We start from the raw sequence: 18606 nt of genomic DNA, 5'->3' as shown, positions 1-18606 counted from the left end.
TAGCATTGTCTGGTCACCCTATCAAGAAGTCCACTCAAATCGAATCGAATCAGTACAAAAACAGTTTTTGCTTTTTGCTCTTAGAAAGTTAGGTTGGTCAACCCTACCGCTTCCGTCATATGAATCTCGGTGCCTACTAATTAATATCGAAACACTTAAGAAAAGAAGAGAAGTTGGTTGTGTAACATTCGTTAATGGTTTAATCTCACATCAGATAAAAGCAGAAAGCCTTCTGTCAGGCTTGAACTTTTATGCACCTACGCGTACCTTGAGAAATCGTGACTTATTTCAACTAAATCTGCAACGCACATCCTATGCTAAAAAACTCTAAGATGAACATATATAATAAATATTGTGAGGTCATCGACATATCAATGTCTAACACGCTAGTGAGGAAAACAATGAATAGTATTGCATAATAGTTGTCTAGTGATTAAAACAGATAGTGTTTAAGTGAAACAATGTGTTTGTAGTCTACAATGCTTGACGAAATAAATAAATAAAATAAATTCCCATGCCTTTCTGCGGAGCCTTTCGGGAACTCCGTGAATATGACCTAAAAATGATTCAAAAGCGTTAGAAATCTATTCGCGAAAGGTATGCCGAGTGTCAAAAGGAAAGAAAGCTTACCGATTCTTGCTTCAATCCGTTCGATGGGTTGGCTTTGTACCGTACGTCGTCGGTGGTTTGTTTTTCCTCGGTTTTTGTGGTGATGCTCGTGCACTCGTGGCTGTAGGTACAATCCTACGCCTCTTTCGGTGGATATCCGCCGGAAAATTCTCGCTTAACTTTTCAAAAGGTCCTAAGTAACATTTTTTTCATGATTTAATCTGAGTAATGCAATCAACGTATTTCATGTTAATCTGTTGATTGCAATACTCAAATTAAATCATGAAAAAAATGTTACTTAGGACCTTTTGAAAAATTAAGCGAGAATTCATCGGCATCGGCGCCGGGAGAAACTCGCCTCTTTTGGTTCGCGTCAAGCGGTGGTAATGGAAACCTTTTCAGAACATCCGCGTGGAAAGGTAAAGCGAGTCCGTTTTCACTTTCGGAACAGTTTTGTAGTGTAGTTTTTTTTCAGACAGCCGGGTCGGTTCTAATGATCCCACGATGATTTATTCTGAAAATAGCAAAAAAATTTAATAATGCGCTAATTGTATATAATTACCTAATACTATCCCGGTTTAGTGAAAAAGGATAGTGTTTTTTTTCGGTCCCACGACGCAGCTTGTCCAAAACGTTTTTTTTTTTTTGATACTTTTCACAGGAAACAGAATTTTTCTTGTTCTTCTGTTGTGATTATTCGGATAGATTATTTTCGCAAACGTGACAGCGTGCGATGTTTGCAATTGTCAGTGAATGCTTGATATGCGATGAATTGCATGCAAGTTTCGATGCTGTCAATTACTAGTAGTCCGGGAAAATACAGTTATGCAGGGTTCTCATCAGAGCTTGAAATAATCAGCCCGGTGGCATCCCTATCTCACACAATAGGTTTGTTTTGCAGCCAACATCGCGCGACCGTATCCCACTGACAGTTCTGTATCCTAATGAGAATCAAATGTGATGTTTGTAAACAAAACATATACTATCATGAATTTTACACTGAGATGTTGACTGCAAAAACATGGCGTCCTGCCACCCACCTGGAAATAATCGAATATTTTTGGTGAAGCCCATCGGCATATTCGGCCCATATTCGACTGAACATTGACAATTTCCGATCAAATATCAGTCAGTGAGTATTTATTTAGATTTCGTTAACTAATAAATTACTGTAAAACTAAACCATTAAATGATAATTTGAACAATTACTCACATAGATCTGACCCCGACGTTGAACTGAGGGGCAATTTTAGTGCCAAAAGTCAACATAATCAAGGCCAATTCATGTTTTCTTTAAACGCAGTGACCATTCTCAGTACCAATCAAATTAATGAATATTCATTCATTTATTCAGATGTGCCATATTTGAAAGAATCCAAGTAATCTGTGGTTCCGCATGTAGACCTAAAGGCCTATTTCAGGGATTTATTGGATGGTCAAGAACCTATGCTGGGTACGCATTCTATTCTGTGTGTCATAAAGGGCATGCACCATGGTTAAAACCGCCCACCAAATAAATTGAAGAATGAACATATGTATGCACACATCTACTTGTTACACGAAAATTAAGCAAAAAAAAAAAATTTACATTTTATAAGCTTTCATTGACAAATTCAACAGAAACACATGCGCCACGTGTGGTGAGAATCAGAACTAAGCAAATGGTGTAAAAGCTGACGTTCGGCGTGATGGAATTAAATTATTTTACCTTTTCATTTTTTTTAAATTAATTGACGGACTGTTATTGATAAATTATTATCTAATATTACGAGAAATTCAAATACCTTTTTTCTGGTGTGCAGACTGTTAACATCCGTGTGACGTTTGAATAAAAAAACGAAGTCCATTTGGCTGCAGGTTTTCAGTTTTCAAATATGAACTAAGTGTTCGATGGGAGAATAATATTCGCAGTTAAATTTCGAGTTCGGTGACTGAAGATTGAACTCCTCTGAGGCGATGGATGATACAGGTCAGTAATATTAAATAATATTTTTATCTGAACATACTTTTCTTTCAATCTGACCGTAATGTTTTGGTTGTTTTAGTTCCGGTACAACATATCCCGCTTGAATTAGCTGACATTCTGGACTACGTGGGAGATTCCGTGCGTCCATTAAGAGAGGGTTTAGCTGTACTGGGCGCAAACCATATTGTTTGTCTAGGGTACACAAAACAGGATGCTTTGTTCGTTCACGCCAGAGGTTATGTCCTCCAAAGCTCACATCCGGCGGATACGCCCCACGAAGTACATCTCAAACTTTGCTCCGACAACAAGATGTGGAATTAAACTGTTCATGCAAAGCAGGTACAAGACGATGCAAGCACATAGTCGCTTGTTTGCTACAGATCAACCAGTAAGTGTTACTTAAACATACTTTAACAATCAGTTTTCTAAATGATCTTCGAAATACGTCACGTCAAGCAAATACCTGTTATATCCTTCTCATACGTAATACGTATACTTTACTATGTATGAATACTTCTTTGGGCTTTGGTCATTTGTATGATGCTTTAGACAAAAGATGTTATTTCAATTTGTGTAAGTATAATATACTATATATTCTTATGTTTTTAGTTTGATACTTTTAAGTTTTCTTGCGTAGACGTATTTGGCAGGCTTATCTATTATTATTATTATCATAAAAACATTAATTTAAACTTTTTTTGGTATTTTTATTAGATTCAGAACTCTGGAAATGTTAACTTGCACTGATGCAAAAACAAGCTTGGGGATACTGTAGAGCTGAAAAAACATCACAATGGGGTGCAAAACCTATCCAGGATCTGTGCTGTATTCGACAGGTTAAAACGCTTAAGTGCACGGACGACGCAAAACGAGAACAGATACTGTCTGAATCATTTTCAAAAATTCTGTCAGGTATTGCACATGAATTCATTTATGAAACTATTTTTATTTAAACTGTTATATATTTTAGTCGTTCCGAATTCGGCGCTTGCAAAACACGTCAGGGGAAGAAATATTAACAGGATCGAGTTTCATTCTGGAATAAGCGCTAGATCAACTGGACCTGTCATCAGTATCTGCACAAAAGATGAGCTACGTTTGCTGATATCGCATTGTGATACTATCACACAACCGGCACTTTCACTTGATAACGTGTTTCTAGCACCCGGGCACAAATTGTTCTATGATGAAGCGGTCAAAACTACCATAGATCAAGTGCTCGAAATTGGATTGGAAACGTCATCCCAGGATACTAAAATATGGAAACTACAACGTGCGAAGAGAATAACTGCCAGTTCTTGTTATGGACTTTATACGTACTCTAAGAACCCTAAAGCTAATTGGGACACGAAGATCAAGCGATATTTGAACCCGGTCAGCTTCGAGAATAAAAGTACTCGCTTTGGCAAGGATACAGAAGATACTGCGTTCCTGTGTTATTTAAAGAAGCGGAATCCGAATATGAAGAAAACTGGATTTATCATTCACCATTATGAATCATGGATAGGAGGTAGTCCTGATGGTGTTGATCCGATATCAAGGGTTGTGTTGGAAATAAAATGCCCAACAGGTGGACAGGAACATGGATTGGAATATTTAACGACTAAGTGCAATGCTACGCAGCGTTACGTGAAAGTGACAAGCGCTAATGAGGAAAAAGAAATATTGTTTGAATAAGCGACATGCCTATTATGCCCAAGTACAGGTCAATATGTTCGTTCTTAATTGCCCACGGACAGACTTCATCGTTTACTCATTGAAGGAAGATAACTTTTGGTTGTTGAAGTACCATATGACAAAGCGTTTTTGGAGGACTTGATCCCTTCTCTGAAAGGTATTTATTTTACAAAATCCTACCAAAACTTGTTAAGACAAACGTAGAGTAACGGAATAAGTACTACCTAAATCTTACCTGTTGATTAAATGGTTGAAATATATACAATGCGTTTTTAAACATTTTATATTTTATTCAAAATATGTTGACTTACAATGCATTTGTTTATATTTATAAGATAATAGACGATATTAAACTTTTCAAAATATCCGAGATATGTTGCCTTTAAAATTTGTCGTCTCGTAGTATGGGTGCTGAGAGGTTAACTAATCCGCATATAATTAATAGTATTTCGTCCACATGTTTGAGCATGCTTGCGTACGCCAAAAATTTTGACTCGGGAGATAGCACGCTCAACATGAATACGAGCCTTAGCTATCTTCTCATTCAGTAGTGCGTCCGCTTCTGTAAGCCTGTCGTGTACCATCTTAGGGGAATGTGAAGCCGGATTCCGTTTGAAGACATTCAGATTCGATTGCAAAGCCCTTGTCCACCATAATCTCATCTTTGTGTTTGTCCAGCTTGGCGATAAAATTTTCTTTCAGGAAAATGTGTTTGTCAGATGCTTTTCCAGAGTATGCTCGCGAACAGAAGCTTATCAATCCTGCCGGCGTAACACCAAGGAGAAATTTGGCAGTACGTTTGTGCTTGTAATTGGAGTAACACGAAATTCTACAATTAAGACAATTAGGACAACTAATCCCAATTTCAGTGCAATCAAGTACACAACGCACACGTGGAAAACTTTCTTGAAAGCAGAAGGGAATATTGCGAGAAATTTCCTCCATCGACGGCCAGTAAACCATTCTGCCCAGCACTTCAGATAATAAGAAGACCGTGTGCGAAAAATATTCAGATACTGATGACGGAGAAATTCGAAACAGCGTGGCTAGTGCGACGAACGATATGTTTTGCTTTAATTTTGCCATCGTAAGGATTACACGATCTGTAGTGTGCATCTTGTACTGCTTCGTATATACATGGTCTTCTAAATGCTTTACTGCGAGTGCTATAGCAGCGAGGAGTTCAAGAGTCGGGACACCTGTCCAGACATTTATGTCTTTGTCAGTTACTAAAAGATCGCTCAGTATCATGTTCTCTGTTTTACGTATTTCCTGGAAAGCAAATTCAATCGGTGTTTTATCGTGGTTTAAATGTTGATTCTTCGAAGTTTCATCGCTTTGCTTTTTCTCATGTGCTGCATCCTCAAAGAAGGGCAACTCAGCCAGCAATCTCAGATTATCCTCACCTTGCGTATCTTGAGCATCAAAGTGATCCGAATTGCTCTCAACGACTTCAGTCGCACTGGCACGCGCTTCACCTTCACCTGTATAATTAGAGCTGTTTTCAACAGGCACTGCTTTATTTTTCCGAGGACTTTGAAATTTCCGGGCATATGAATTCTGAGCAATCCTTTGTTTTTCGGTTTTTTGTAGAAGCGTGGTAGGAAGATTCATAGAAGGAACAGCATTTTTGGTAAGAAGTTTGGTACCTGAAAATAAGTTTAAATAAACTAATTTAACAATCTAGTTTTCATTTGTTCTGAAAATCGTTGGTACTAACTCCGTATCAAGGCATATAAGTGGCATATATATGTAGATTAGGGTGGTTCCAAAAATAGACTTTGCCCCACATCACTCTTCTGATTCTGTCTCATGTCCTGAGTGTCTTCCGAAAATTTGAGCTGATTTGGATACAAACTAATTTAGCACAAGCCGTTTTAAGTTTGCATGGACAGATTATAGCGCTTTTCCATTAAGCTCAGCTGAAAAAAAACCTATAGAGATAAAAGGTGCTTTTACTCAACTAAAACCACATCATATTGATTGGTTTCAATAATTATTTCTAATTTATAATTAAGCTTATTTCAAGCAATAGAAATTTTCCGAAATTCTTCCACAAATTCCTCCGTAAATTCCACCAGGAAGTACTCTAAAAGCTGCCCCAGGAATCGCTCCGAAAGTCCCATCAGGAATTCTTCCGCATGTTCCTCCAAGAATTCCTCCGTTAGTTTCTCCAGGAATTACTCCGGCAGATTCTCCAGGAGTTCCTTCGGAAGTTCTTCCATGAGTTCCTTAGGAAGTTCTTCCATGAGTACTTCCGGTAATTCCTCCGGAAGTCCCTACAGGAATTCCTCCGGAACATCCTCCAGGAATTCCCCCAGAAGTTCCTCCGGTAAATCCCCCGGAAGTTCCTCCAGGAATTCCCCCCGGAAGTTCGTCTAGGAATTTCCCCCCACGTTCCTCCAAGAATTCCCCCAGAAAATCCTCCGGTAATTCCCCCGAAAGTTCCTCCAGGAATTCCCCCGAAAGTTCCTCTAGGAATTCCCCCGGAAGTTCGTCTAGGAACTTCCCCCCACGTTCCTCCAAGAACTCCCCCAGAAAATCCTCCGGTAATTCCCCCGAAAGTTCCTCCAGGAATTCCCCCGAAAGTTCCTCCTGGAATTCCTCCGGAAGTCCCTCTAGGAGTCCCCTCTGGAAGTCCCTCCAGGAATCACTCCAGTCCCTCCAGGAATTCCTTCAGAAGTTTCTCTAGTAATTCCCCCGGAAGATCCTCAAGGAATTAACCCGCAAGTTTCTCCAGAAATTCCTCTGGAAGTCGCTCCAGGAACTCCCTCTGGAAGTCTTTCCAGGAATTCCTCCGGAATTCCCCCATAAATTACCGAAACCGTCGGATGCGGAAGTAAACTTGTTTTTGCTGCTTAACAAGACTGCAACGGCCGAAAACGACTTGATTTTCAATTAAGTTTTCCACAGTCGCCATAAGAGTTATTTCGTTTTCCCCAGAAGTTCCTCCGGTTATTCCCTTGAAAGTTCCCCCAGGAATTCACCCGGAAGTTTATTTAGGAATTTCCCCGCAAGTTCCTCCAGGAATTCCTCCGGAAGTCTCTCCTGGAATTCCTTAGGAAGTCCCTTCAGGAATTCCTCGAAGTCCTTCAGGAATTCCTCCAGAAGTCCCTCCAGGAATTCCCTCTGGAAGTTCCTCCAGGAATCTCTCCGAAGTCCCTCCAGGAATTCTTTAGGAAGTTTCTCAAGGCATTCCTCCGGAAGTTCCTCTAGTTATTCCCCGGAAGATCCTCTAGGAATTCTCCTGAAAAATCTTCCAGGAATTCCCCAGAAGTTCCTCCGATAATTTCCTTGAAAGTTTCCCCAGGAATTTCCTTCGGAAGTTCCTCCAAGAAGTCCCTCTGGAAGTCCCTCCAGGAATCATTCCGGAAGTTCCTCCAAGAATTCCTCCGGAAGTTGCTCCAGGAATTCTTCTGGAAGTTCCTCTAGTAATTCCCCCGGAAGATGCTCTAGGAATTCCCCCAGAAGTTCCTCCGGTAATTCCCTTGAAAGTTCCCTCAGGAATTCCCCCGGAAGTTCCTCTAGGAATTTCCCGGCCAGTTCCCCCAGGAATTCCTCCCGGAAGATCCTCCAGGAATTCCCCCAGAATATCCTCTAGGAATTTCCTCGTAAGTTTCTCCAGGAATTCCTCCGAGAGTTCTTTCAGGAATTCCTCCGGGAATTTCTCCAGGAATTCCTCCGGAAGTTCCCCCGGCAAATCCTCCGATCCTTCAGGAGTTCCTTCAGGAATTCATCTGGAAATTTCTCCAGAAATTCCTGCGGAAGTTTCTCCAGGAATTCCTCAGGAAGTTCCTCCGGAACATCCTCCAGGAGTTCTTCCGGTAAATCCTTCAAAAATTCTCCAGAAATTCCTGCGAAAGTTCCTATATGAATGATTCAGGAAATCTTCGAGGAATCCTTTAACTTCCTGAAGAATTCTTCCAGGAGTTCCTCAGGAAGTTCCTCCGGAACATCCTCCAGGAATTCCTCCATGAATTCTTCCGGTAATTCCTTCAAAAATTCTTCAGGAATTCCTCCGGAAGTTCCTATATGAATGATTCAGGAAATCTTTGAGAAATCCTGTAACTTATTATATAATTAGGGGCAGGTGGTCGGTTGCCTGCACTAGTCGGTAGTTGGCAACCCTTCGTAACTTTGACGTGTGCTATATAAGCACGATATTGTTATGCTCATTTCCGCATCACTTAGAAGCCTTTGTTTCACTTTACAGAGAAAACATTTTTTTATCAAGTGAAAACGCACTCCAAAGTTTTTTTTTTGGTCGTTTGCCAAGTGTTATAAATCGAAGTATAACGATCGGATAGGTAAGTGCATTATGTATTTACAAAGCATTTGTAATTTAATATTGAATGCCATCGTAGCGATGGCAGTTGAACTATCATTTTCACTTTTCTAAAAGGGTACTAGTTTCGGTTGTCGGCACCAAGGTGGAAACGGTGAAATATCAAGGCAAATCAACAGTTTATTGCCTAATTTGCAGCTATAAGCCAAGTTGTAAGCAAAAACAACAATTTTATCTTGATAAAATGTGTATAATGTACTTGAATCCAAAAAATTTCCTATGTTCCAGGTGTTTCAGGTGGCCACGGGGGTTCAGTCACATCGCACCAAGCACCAACAAAAAATCATCAATTTTTCTGGCCAAGATTTCGTTTAGCAGATGTAATCGATCACAAATGGTATTGGATGTCTCTCAATCTCATAACTAAGGATATCCTTCTACAAACGTTCATTTGAATCGATATGAAATGATTTTCAATTTCCTTTTTAAGAATAAAATATTACAAATCAGTTAAAAAGCCGCTTGATGCGTTTTGGCAGAACCCCGAACATATGTTAAGTATACCAATATTTCTCAAAAATTTGATTTTTAAAATCCGTTCTGGTTCAGAACAGTTCTGGTGTTGAGATTTCGGTAAAATTTACCGAATACTGTGAAATGAGCTAAGTGTGTAGCCATTTGAAAATTTAGTTAAGTACAACGTTTTTCGGCACGAATGTATCTGCGTAAGTTTTTTTCAGCGAATGTATCCTAGTGTTATTGATCATTACTAAAGTTGCACAACTTGTATAAAAATCGTGTGTTTTTTTAGCAACATAGTTTTTTTTATCTGCTCTTAATGGGGAAGCGCTTAATTCTGTATACACCCAGGTTTTTTTTACACGGTTTGGTTTTAGTCGTTTAAGACCCTCAGCGTCAATGAAACAATGAGTTAACCCCACGAAAATTTCACAAAAATCAAAAGAAAATTCAGGGCGTATTTTAAAAGCTGTGAAAATTCAGGTTAACCAAGAAATTAATGCATTCCATCCGCGTAAAAAAACCTGAAATTAAATTTCCACATACTAATTTCCATGCAAACTTAAAACGGCTTGTGCTAAAACAATTTTCGTCCAAATCAGCTCAAATCTTTTGGGGGACACTTAGAGCATGAAACAGAATAAGATGAGCGCTGTGAAGCAAAATCGATTTTTTGACCCCCCCCCCTCTGATATATACATATATACATATATTTAAAAGAGCGAAACTGCTTTTGTAAACAAAAGCTTCTCCCGTCGCTGGTGGGCTTATTTGAACCCACCAACGCAATCCAGCGCCATGCAATGAAGGAAGAGAATTCGCTGCTTTCATCAGTTTCAAGCAGTTTCGCTCTTTTGAAATGGGCATTCATGCATACAGGTAGGTACAGTATAAAGTATAATAAAAAATTGAACCTCACCTGTTCGATAATCGCTATCATGGAAATGCTGACTGCAGACTTTTGCGCTTTTTGTCACCTTTCCGGAAGTTTTCACTGCAGTTAACCATACGTTCGCCATCCTCTTATTTGTCGGAAAGCTGTGAAGGATTATACCTTTGCTGCTCTTTGCTGTGCAGCCAACCACGAAACAACTGCGATTACTCCTTGGCTTACTGCCATCCTTGCAATAAGTGTGATCATGCAACCAAAATTGTGTCGAAGCATGAGTACCTTGTAATGGCCGAACTAGGTTCCTACTAGGAATAACGTTGGGTTTCAGGTAACGGGTCCGTACTAAAAGTAGAATAGAATTAAAAAAAAAATGAAGATAAATGTTTAATAATACCGGCAATGCATATAAATTACTGCAACCAAATGTAAATTAACGGATCTCTCTAAAGTGCTTTTTGACCTTTTAATCTCAATGCATTTCATAATTCACGAAAAAGGCTTTACCACCGCTAGGTGAATTGATTTAGGTTTTCCATTTATCACAAAAATAGCCCAAAAACTATTCAAAGTAAATTTATAAAGTTGATAATCAAGAGATAATTCTCCAGAGCGAGAAGATAGTTAGTTTCAAGCAATTTACCTGTTACAAAATCTTTTTGTGAAGTGCTTCCGACAAATACGCCGCAGACTCTTTTGTACGTCCTCGTTCGATATTCCAAGAATTTGAAGCCATCTGGCATGGGATACACACTTGTGAGAAGGAAATCCTTCTAATAGAGATAGTTTCCTGGTGGAGCATCCTTTAATGCAACATCCTCTTTTTAAATAAGCTTTCTTGTTGCCATCAGGAAGTCGAAGGGACAGGAGTGCAGTTGACTTGAGCTTTGTTCGGCTATCTGTATATTAGAAATTTGTAACATCAGTGATTGCAAGAAAACAAAAGTTATTTGAATACTTACTCTCAATAAAAGCATCCAACGGGAAGTGCCTGTGGCAAATTCGCTCATCTCCGAGGCCCAGCACGTCGACAACTTTTGTCCACCTTTTAAACATAGAATTTCCTGCATTAGGAACACGGAACAACTTCTCTGTAGCGATACAATTTGGAACGACACACTTCATGACATTTGTCTTATTTGTCTTTATCGACATTATGGTGCTGATCTGTCTGGTAATTTTGCTACCATTTGAAAGATTTTTCAATTTCTCGCGGAACGATGTATATTTGACATGTATTTAATAAAAGAACAAATCAGAAAACTCACTTTTTAAAGATCGAAATAATTTCACTATCCTTGTTGACATTCGTTTTTCTTTTTTTCATCAAAAGGACAGGCTGCGCCACGCGCAACCGTTTCTGCGTGGATTTGACAATTGCAGTGGAAACGACTAAACGAGAATAGGACTTTTCATAAATTGATATCTGGTTTTTCTGTCAGTTCACAGCTGTTTGTTTACATTTTTAGGCTGGCGCGTTTCAACCCGCATGTTTTGAATTTGCACGAAAATGCAGCGCTTCAAAATAAAATCAGTTTCCCGGAATATAACTGGTTTTTCGTCCAAATTTTTATTCCGTGTTAGAGATGGTAAGTTAATTTAGTTGTTAACATATTGGAAGTACATACTTACGATTGTTATCATCGTTGAATTCGAAGATTTGCTTAGGGGGCGCATATTGACCGTTCTTCCTCTATGCCTGTTTTGCTCGTTGAGGGGATGAAAAGTCTGACTCTTGAACATCACCACCCCCTCGAGCGGGTGGCAACTGCTGTATCAGGATTAATACGAAAGCACTACTTAAAAAAACTCTTTTAGCTGTATCTTTCCATCAATCTCTTCCGTACTCTACGTTTTATTTTTACTTCTGATGATCGAATACTTTTTAAGTTGAAGCATAAGTACTAGAATTCTAGTGGCGCTGTAGTCGCTTAAAGTATTTTGCCAAAATATGCTTACACAAGCCTAACTTGTCGGTATGTTATGCATAATGTTGTAGTGCAATGTTTTGTTTCATTACCAACATTGGTTTGACACTTGTAGTAACGGTACTTTGGCTGCCAGATCAAAGTAACCTAGATGTTAGTCACGCGAACAGGAAGGACATTAGCAGTCTAATACTTATGCATCTACTACTTTTTATCACACTCAAATAATGAAAAGTTGATATAACACAAACTTTGATCTGAATACAATACTTTTTAGTTATTACCCAAGGTTTTGCTCATGCTCAGAATGTTCTCACCTTTAAACAAAGAATCTGTAGTCTGCGGATAAATTATTGTAAGATTCCAAACAAGAGGTATCACCCTTGAAAAAACGGTTTCAAGCCATAGAATAACATACGCAAGTCAGTTGTAAATATTTATTATTGTAATAAAGGCACAAATATGAACCTATTGAATGAGACTTGGACCACTTTTTAGGCGTTTTTGTGGGTATTTTGATGATATTGTTTGATGGCATAAAGTATTATCGTGTTAGCCTCATGATATACGAATGCAAAAATGGTAACCTGGTTTAAAAACCTCGCAGTTAATAACTGTAGAAGTGCTTAATGAACACTACGCTGCGAAGCGACTCTGTTCCAGTGCACACTGGGGATTTTCAAAAGCAAAAGCAGGGAATCAATATTCGAGCAAAGCCTAACAATAAACTCTTTGTCATCAACAGATTTTGTTACACCGATTCTTTTTTTTACACGGGGGATGCGTTCCGTGTAAAAAAAAGTTTTCAGCGCAAAATTTGAAAATCCGTGTAAAAAAGTTTTATGATTTCTTAACGAATCATACAAAATGGAACAACTTTGCAAAAAATTTGTATGGGATTTTTTTTACACGGCCGTGTAAAAAAAATCCGTGTAAAAACAGAATCTGGTGTACTGACAAACGCATTCCGCAACAAGCCTTTATCAGAACCCGAACACAATATGACAAGGATCATTTCCATTGCATACTCTGATATTTCCGAAAATACGATACTTTTTTCGTAATCAGAGTTAGATTCTCGAATATTTCCATAATGGCAGAAACTACGATAGCATAAAATCTAAATTTGCTGTAAAGATAATGGAAAATAACGGTAAGAAAAATTAACAACAAAATTGTCTTCCTTTTTGTTTCTGGCAAAAAAAATCGGATCTTTGTCATTATTATCATTAAACACAGCTTTGTCGTTGATTCTCTTTTGTCGCTTGTTTCGCAAGCATATCCAAGAAAAATTGATTCCCTTAGCAAAAGGCTCAAAATTCAATTATTCCAGCGGACGCTACAAAATTTCCAGAAAGTATGTGTTTCCTGAACGGAAAAAGTATGATAAATCGATTAAGAGGGGTTTCATGCTGGTTAGGCCACTTTGAAGTGTCCATTTTGCCCCAATTCCCCTGAAATCACAATATTTCTACTATGCCTCAAACTAGCGTTGATATTTCATCAATAATTATACATTTTCTGAAGGGAGAAAGTACGATAAATCGATTGCGAAGGGTTTCGTGTTGGTCAGACCTCTTTAAAGTGCCCATTTTGCCCCAATTCCCCTGAAATCTATAAGCATATTGACATTTACTCAGTTTGTCGAGCTGAGTCGATTGGTATACAACACTATGGGTCTCTGAGCCTTCTATAAAAAGTTCGATATTGGAGTGTTGCGCGAGAAAGGCGAAAATCGTATTCTCTCTTGCCTTCTGCTGGGCAAATGCTTGCCTTTCCTTAAACCAAGCGACTACTACTACTTTTGAAAAGTTAAGCGAGAAATTCCTCCAGATGTTTCTCGAAGAAATTTCTTCGGAAGTTGCTGGAAGGAATTCCTCCTGAAGTTCTACAAAGGAATTTTTCTGGAAGTTCCTTCAGGAACTCCTCCAGAAGTTCCTTAGAGGAATTCCCCTGGAAGTTCCTCAAAAGCATTCCGCCGGAAGTTCCTCAAAGGAGTTCCTCCGGAAGATCCTCAAAGGAATTCTTCCGGCATGTGGTCCCGTAGCGTAGTTGGCTATACGTTCGCCTTATAAGCGAATGAACATGAGCTAGATTCCCATCCCTTTCACCAAACCCTCGTCAGTCACCGGCAGCGCAGTCCCAACGGTGGCGTTGGAGGTCACGCCTCACGGGCACGTCTGCCTGACAACAGCTGATAAAACTGATTTCGAAGGCATTCCTCCAATGTACTTCGAAAAATGGCAACCGAACAAAGCAACGATCATTGGATTCACCTTTTATGGACAAATGGACACAAGGACTCACGATGATATCGGCAATGACAACAATATCGAACTACGGGTATCCATAGATTCTGTACAGCAGAACACTTTAGTAGATCACGGTTCAGTAGCGCTTAAGAACACAAAGTGCCTGCTAAATAAATATATGAATAAAAAAAATCCTCCAACATCTCCTCAAAAGACTCCGGCGTTTTTTCAGAAATTCCTCCAAAAATTCATGCGGAAGTTCCTCAAAGATTTTTCTCGAAAGCTCCACAGGAGATTCATCCGAAGTACCTCCAGGAAATCCTCTGGAAGGTTCTCCAGACACTCTTCAAGAATTCCTTCCAGAAATTCCTCCGATGATTCCTACTGAAAACCCTCCTTACTACAAAAAACTAAAAATTAAAAAAAACGCCAAGAATGCAAGCTTCTAATAAAAATAAAATTTTACTTAATTATGCTTGTCGACGGGACAAGCGTGCGTGGGCGGACTCGCTTGCCGACGAAGGGGAGAGAGAGCCACAGCAACCAGGGACATTCGCCTCCTCTACGATATCTCACAACGCTTAATCGGGGCGAAGATGAATGCAGCGATGCCTGTGAAAGACGCGAATGGTCAGTTATTGGTCGACCCTTTTTCAAGTGCCAACCAGGCCACCACCACCTCAGCATGATCTGTCCAGGATGCGACGTGTAACGCGCGTCAACACCGAAGCGCCATCACTGCTAGAGATTCAAACATCTGCCATGACATCTGCTCATCTTCTGCATCGTTTATTTCGTAATATAGGACACCTCAACCTTCCCGGTCGACTGGTTGCAAAGTATCTTAGTGAAGGTGCCCAAAAAGGATGACCTGACTGTGTACTCGTCAGTTATCAGACATGATGTTGCTGTGTACCGTCTTCAAAGTTCTATGCAAAGTTATCCTAGCCCGGATTCAGGAAAAGATCGATGCGACTTTCAGGCGGCAGCAGACCGGGTTCCGTGCCGGAAGATCCTGTGGGGACCTTATTGTCACGCTCCGTATCATTCTGGAGCAGGTCAACGAATTCCAAGAGTCCCTTTACTTGGTATTCTTGAGAATATGTGGGGACCCTGAGACGCAAGGGGGTTCCTGAGAAAATTATCGGCCTCATCGAGGCATAGTACGAGGTCTTCTTGTGCAGAGTACTGCACAATGGGGTCGTGTGTGGCTCTATCCGGGTCGTAGCTGGTGTGAGACAAGGGTGTATTCCATCACCGTTACTGTTCCTTATTGTAATCGACGTTAATCTGGTAGGTGCCAAACCTATGGCAGCCTTTAACCATGGAGAATCTAAACGACATCGAATAGGCTGATGACGTTGAACTTCTCGCTCAACGGTGCTCTGATATGCAGAGTAAGCTCAACGACTCGTCTTCCGCAGGTTTAGTCATCAACGTCAACAAAACCAAATCGTAGGACGTAAACACGGCAACCTCTTCCAGTTTTACAGTAGTTGGACAATCAGTGGAGAATGTTGAAAAGTTCGAATATTTTGGAAGCCATGTGGCGTCAGACGGCGGTACCAAGATCAACATAGGCGCACGGATCAAGAAAGCAAGGGCTGCCTTTGCGAGTTTAAGTAATATCTGGAAGAACAGGCAGATATAACGCATCAAAAACCGAATTTTCAACTCTAACGTGAAATCTGTACTGTTATACGGTTGTTCATCAACAGATGCCTACGGTACATAATTTGTGCCTGGTGGCCTCACAACTGGATCTCAAACAATGAGCTCCATTGTCCGATAGTAAGGCCGAGGCCGATAGTAATGGAAACTCGGGATCGGAAGTGGGGCTGGATTGGCCACACTTCACGAAGGAGTGGAAACGAAATATGCAAACTAGCATTAGACTGGAACGCAGCGGGACATCGCAGCAGAGGCAAACCCAGAGGCTCATGACGGCTCATAGAAGAAGTCGACCTTAATCTAACCTGGCTACAGGTAAAAGCGATAGCTGGTCGTCGCTCAGGATGGAGATCTTTCAAGTCGGCCCTTTGCTCCACCGGAGGCGTACAGGATTCATAAGTAAGTAATTAAATAATCTTCATGCTGCTAGATAAAACTGAACTTAACAGTAAAAATCCTCTTCAAAATTGTACAACACCCTTCAACCTCCTTCTTTAACAGTTCTTCAATATCCATCGATATGGTAGAAAATTTTCGGTGGCGTGCTAAATTCACATACAGCGGCACGCCGACGCGGCGACAAGAAAATCACAGGTCTAACTGGAAGTCAGCCATCTTAAATTTCAAAATAACGCCAAACACCAATTTCCGGCTTCCGCTCATCGAGCCCGTTCCGGCAATACCCAGTTTCTTAGGTTTTGTCAATCAAATAGACTGATAAACTTTTCACTTATCAATAAATTTTTCAATAAAAAGGACTTTTTCGAAAGAAAATTTTTCGATGGTATTTTTTACACGGATTTTCGAATTAACGCGTTTTTTTTTACACGGTTTTTTTTTGCGAGGTACGTATCCCCCTCGTAAAAAAAAACCTGGGTGTACACGAATTTAAAGAATGAATCAAATATATCTTATATTTTCTTATTATTATCTTCCCTTGTCATAAACCAAGAAAATACATCAACCGAAAGAAGGAATCAAAGTGATTAACATTAATTACTCGGGGTTCTGCCAAATCACACCAAGCGCCAATGAAAAATTTCTAATCTTTTCGCCAAAGTTTTCGTTCAACAGATTCAATTAAATGTACGCATGATTTGACATAAAAATATCAAAGCAAAATATCAGAGCAAAATATCACAAGTCAGTCAAAAAGCCGCTTGGTGTGGTTTGGCTGAAACCCGACCAATTCTAGTTAAAAAAATTACTTTAGAAGCATTTAAAAAAAAGGGATTCATATCTTCCTTTTCCATATGCCGGGAAAATGCATCCTTTGAAGAAGACCAGCACGAAACCTCACTCAATCGAATATTCGCACTTTTTCCCTTCAGGACACATATGTTTATTGTAGAAATATCAGCGTCAGTTCGAGGCATAGCAAAAGCATTGATTTTAGGGGAATTTTGGGCAAAATGGGCACTTTAAAGAGGTCAGACCAGCACGATACCCCCCGCAATCGCAATCGCACTTTTTCCCTTCAGGAAATACAAAATTATTGAAGAAATATCAGCGTTAGTTCGATGCACAGAAGAAATATTGTCATTTCAGGTGAATTGTGGCAAAATGGGCACTTTAAAGTGGCCTGACCAGCACGAAACACCGCGCAATAGATTCAATGCCTTTTTCCCTTCAGAAAACATATATTTATTGAAGAAACATCAGCGTCAGTTCGATGCACAACATTAATATTGTGTTTTTAGGGGAATTGGGGCAAAATGGGCATTTCAAAGTGGTCTGACCAGCACGAAACCCCTCGCAATCGGTTATTCACACTTTTTCCCTTCAGGAAACTTATAATCATTGAAAAAGTATAAGCGTCAGTTCGAGGCGTAGCAGAAATATTGTGATTTCAGGAAAATTGGGGCAAAATGGGCACTTGAAAGTGATCTGACCAGCATAAAACCCCTCGCAATCGATTTATCACACATTTGCCCCCAGGAGACTCATAATTATTGAAGAAACATCAGCGTTAGTTCGATGCACAGCAGAAATATTTTGATTTCAGGGTAATTGGGGCAAAATGGGCACTTCAAAGTGGTCTGACCAGCACGAAACCCCTCGCAATTGTTTTATCACACTTTTCTCCTTCAGGAAACCTATAATTATTGAAAAAATATCAGCGTCAGTTCGAGGCATAGTAAACATATTGTGATTTTTGGGGAAATTTGGGAAAAATAGGAACTTTGAAGTGGTCTGACCAGCATGAAACCTCGCGCAATCAATTCATCGCACTTTTTCCCTTCAGGAAACATATACTTTCTGGAAATTTTACAGCGTCAACTGGAGTAATTCAATTTCGAGCCTTTTGCTTTTGAAAATCCCCAGTGTGCAGTGTGGGGATGCAATAAGAAGAAGAAGAAGATCTATCCATATCTGAATGTACATATAAAATCACTTAAAAGTGGTCAAAACCTAATTGAAATAAAGCACAATGTTAACAAGACTAATATAGCTCACCAAAAGCATTCATATTGTGGCGATTCTCGGAGTCTAGATTTTCTTGAAACTTGAAAAAGCCCAAAACACCAAATTCACTTGAGTCACCCGGAAATTTTATCTGCGCTACTCGTTGGACCTCTTGAATAAACTAAAGAACAGTCGGATGAGAAATAAATCAGGCTCTATTATCAGACAATATTAATTGAGGGGGTTAGAAGCAGAGGGGTGTAAGTGACATTTTGGTCAAAATTGAGTTGAGTACAGCAAAAAATGCTTTGGTTCTCGAGCTTTGCGGATATAGTTTGTACAATGGTTATAGAAAATGTGAAAATTCACAGAAAGTTTGTAATTTTTTGGACTTCCATACAATT

General features: G+C 39.7%; 2 protein-coding genes across 2 annotated transcripts; one reads left to right on the top strand and one right to left on the bottom strand.

Moving 5' to 3' along the window:
• The first annotated feature begins 3313 nt into the window (after positions 1–3313).
• On the top strand, positions 3314–4252 carry LOC134206882 (uncharacterized). The gene is made up of 2 exons (XM_062682625.1): positions 3314–3487; positions 3546–4252. The coding sequence occupies exons 1-2, from the start codon at positions 3322–3324 to the stop codon at positions 4250–4252; spliced, it is 873 nt and encodes a 290-aa protein (XP_062538609.1). The 5' UTR covers positions 3314–3321.
• A 585-nt stretch (positions 4253–4837) lies between these two features.
• On the bottom strand, positions 4838–10274 carry LOC134206881 (uncharacterized). Its single transcript, XM_062682624.1, has 2 exons — positions 9976–10274; positions 4838–5901 (listed from the first exon to the last, which is right to left on the bottom strand). The coding sequence occupies exons 1-2, from the start codon at positions 10073–10075 to the stop codon at positions 4838–4840; spliced, it is 1164 nt and encodes a 387-aa protein (XP_062538608.1). The 5' UTR covers positions 10076–10274.
• Positions 10275–18606: the final 8332 nt, after the last annotated feature.

The sequence above is a fragment of the Armigeres subalbatus genome, chromosome 1 (assembly GCF_024139115.2).
Source record: "Armigeres subalbatus isolate Guangzhou_Male chromosome 1, GZ_Asu_2, whole genome shotgun sequence".
NCBI classification, from domain to species: Eukaryota; Metazoa; Arthropoda; class Insecta; order Diptera; family Culicidae; genus Armigeres; species Armigeres subalbatus.
This window is presented reverse-complemented; position numbering and strand designations above follow the sequence as displayed.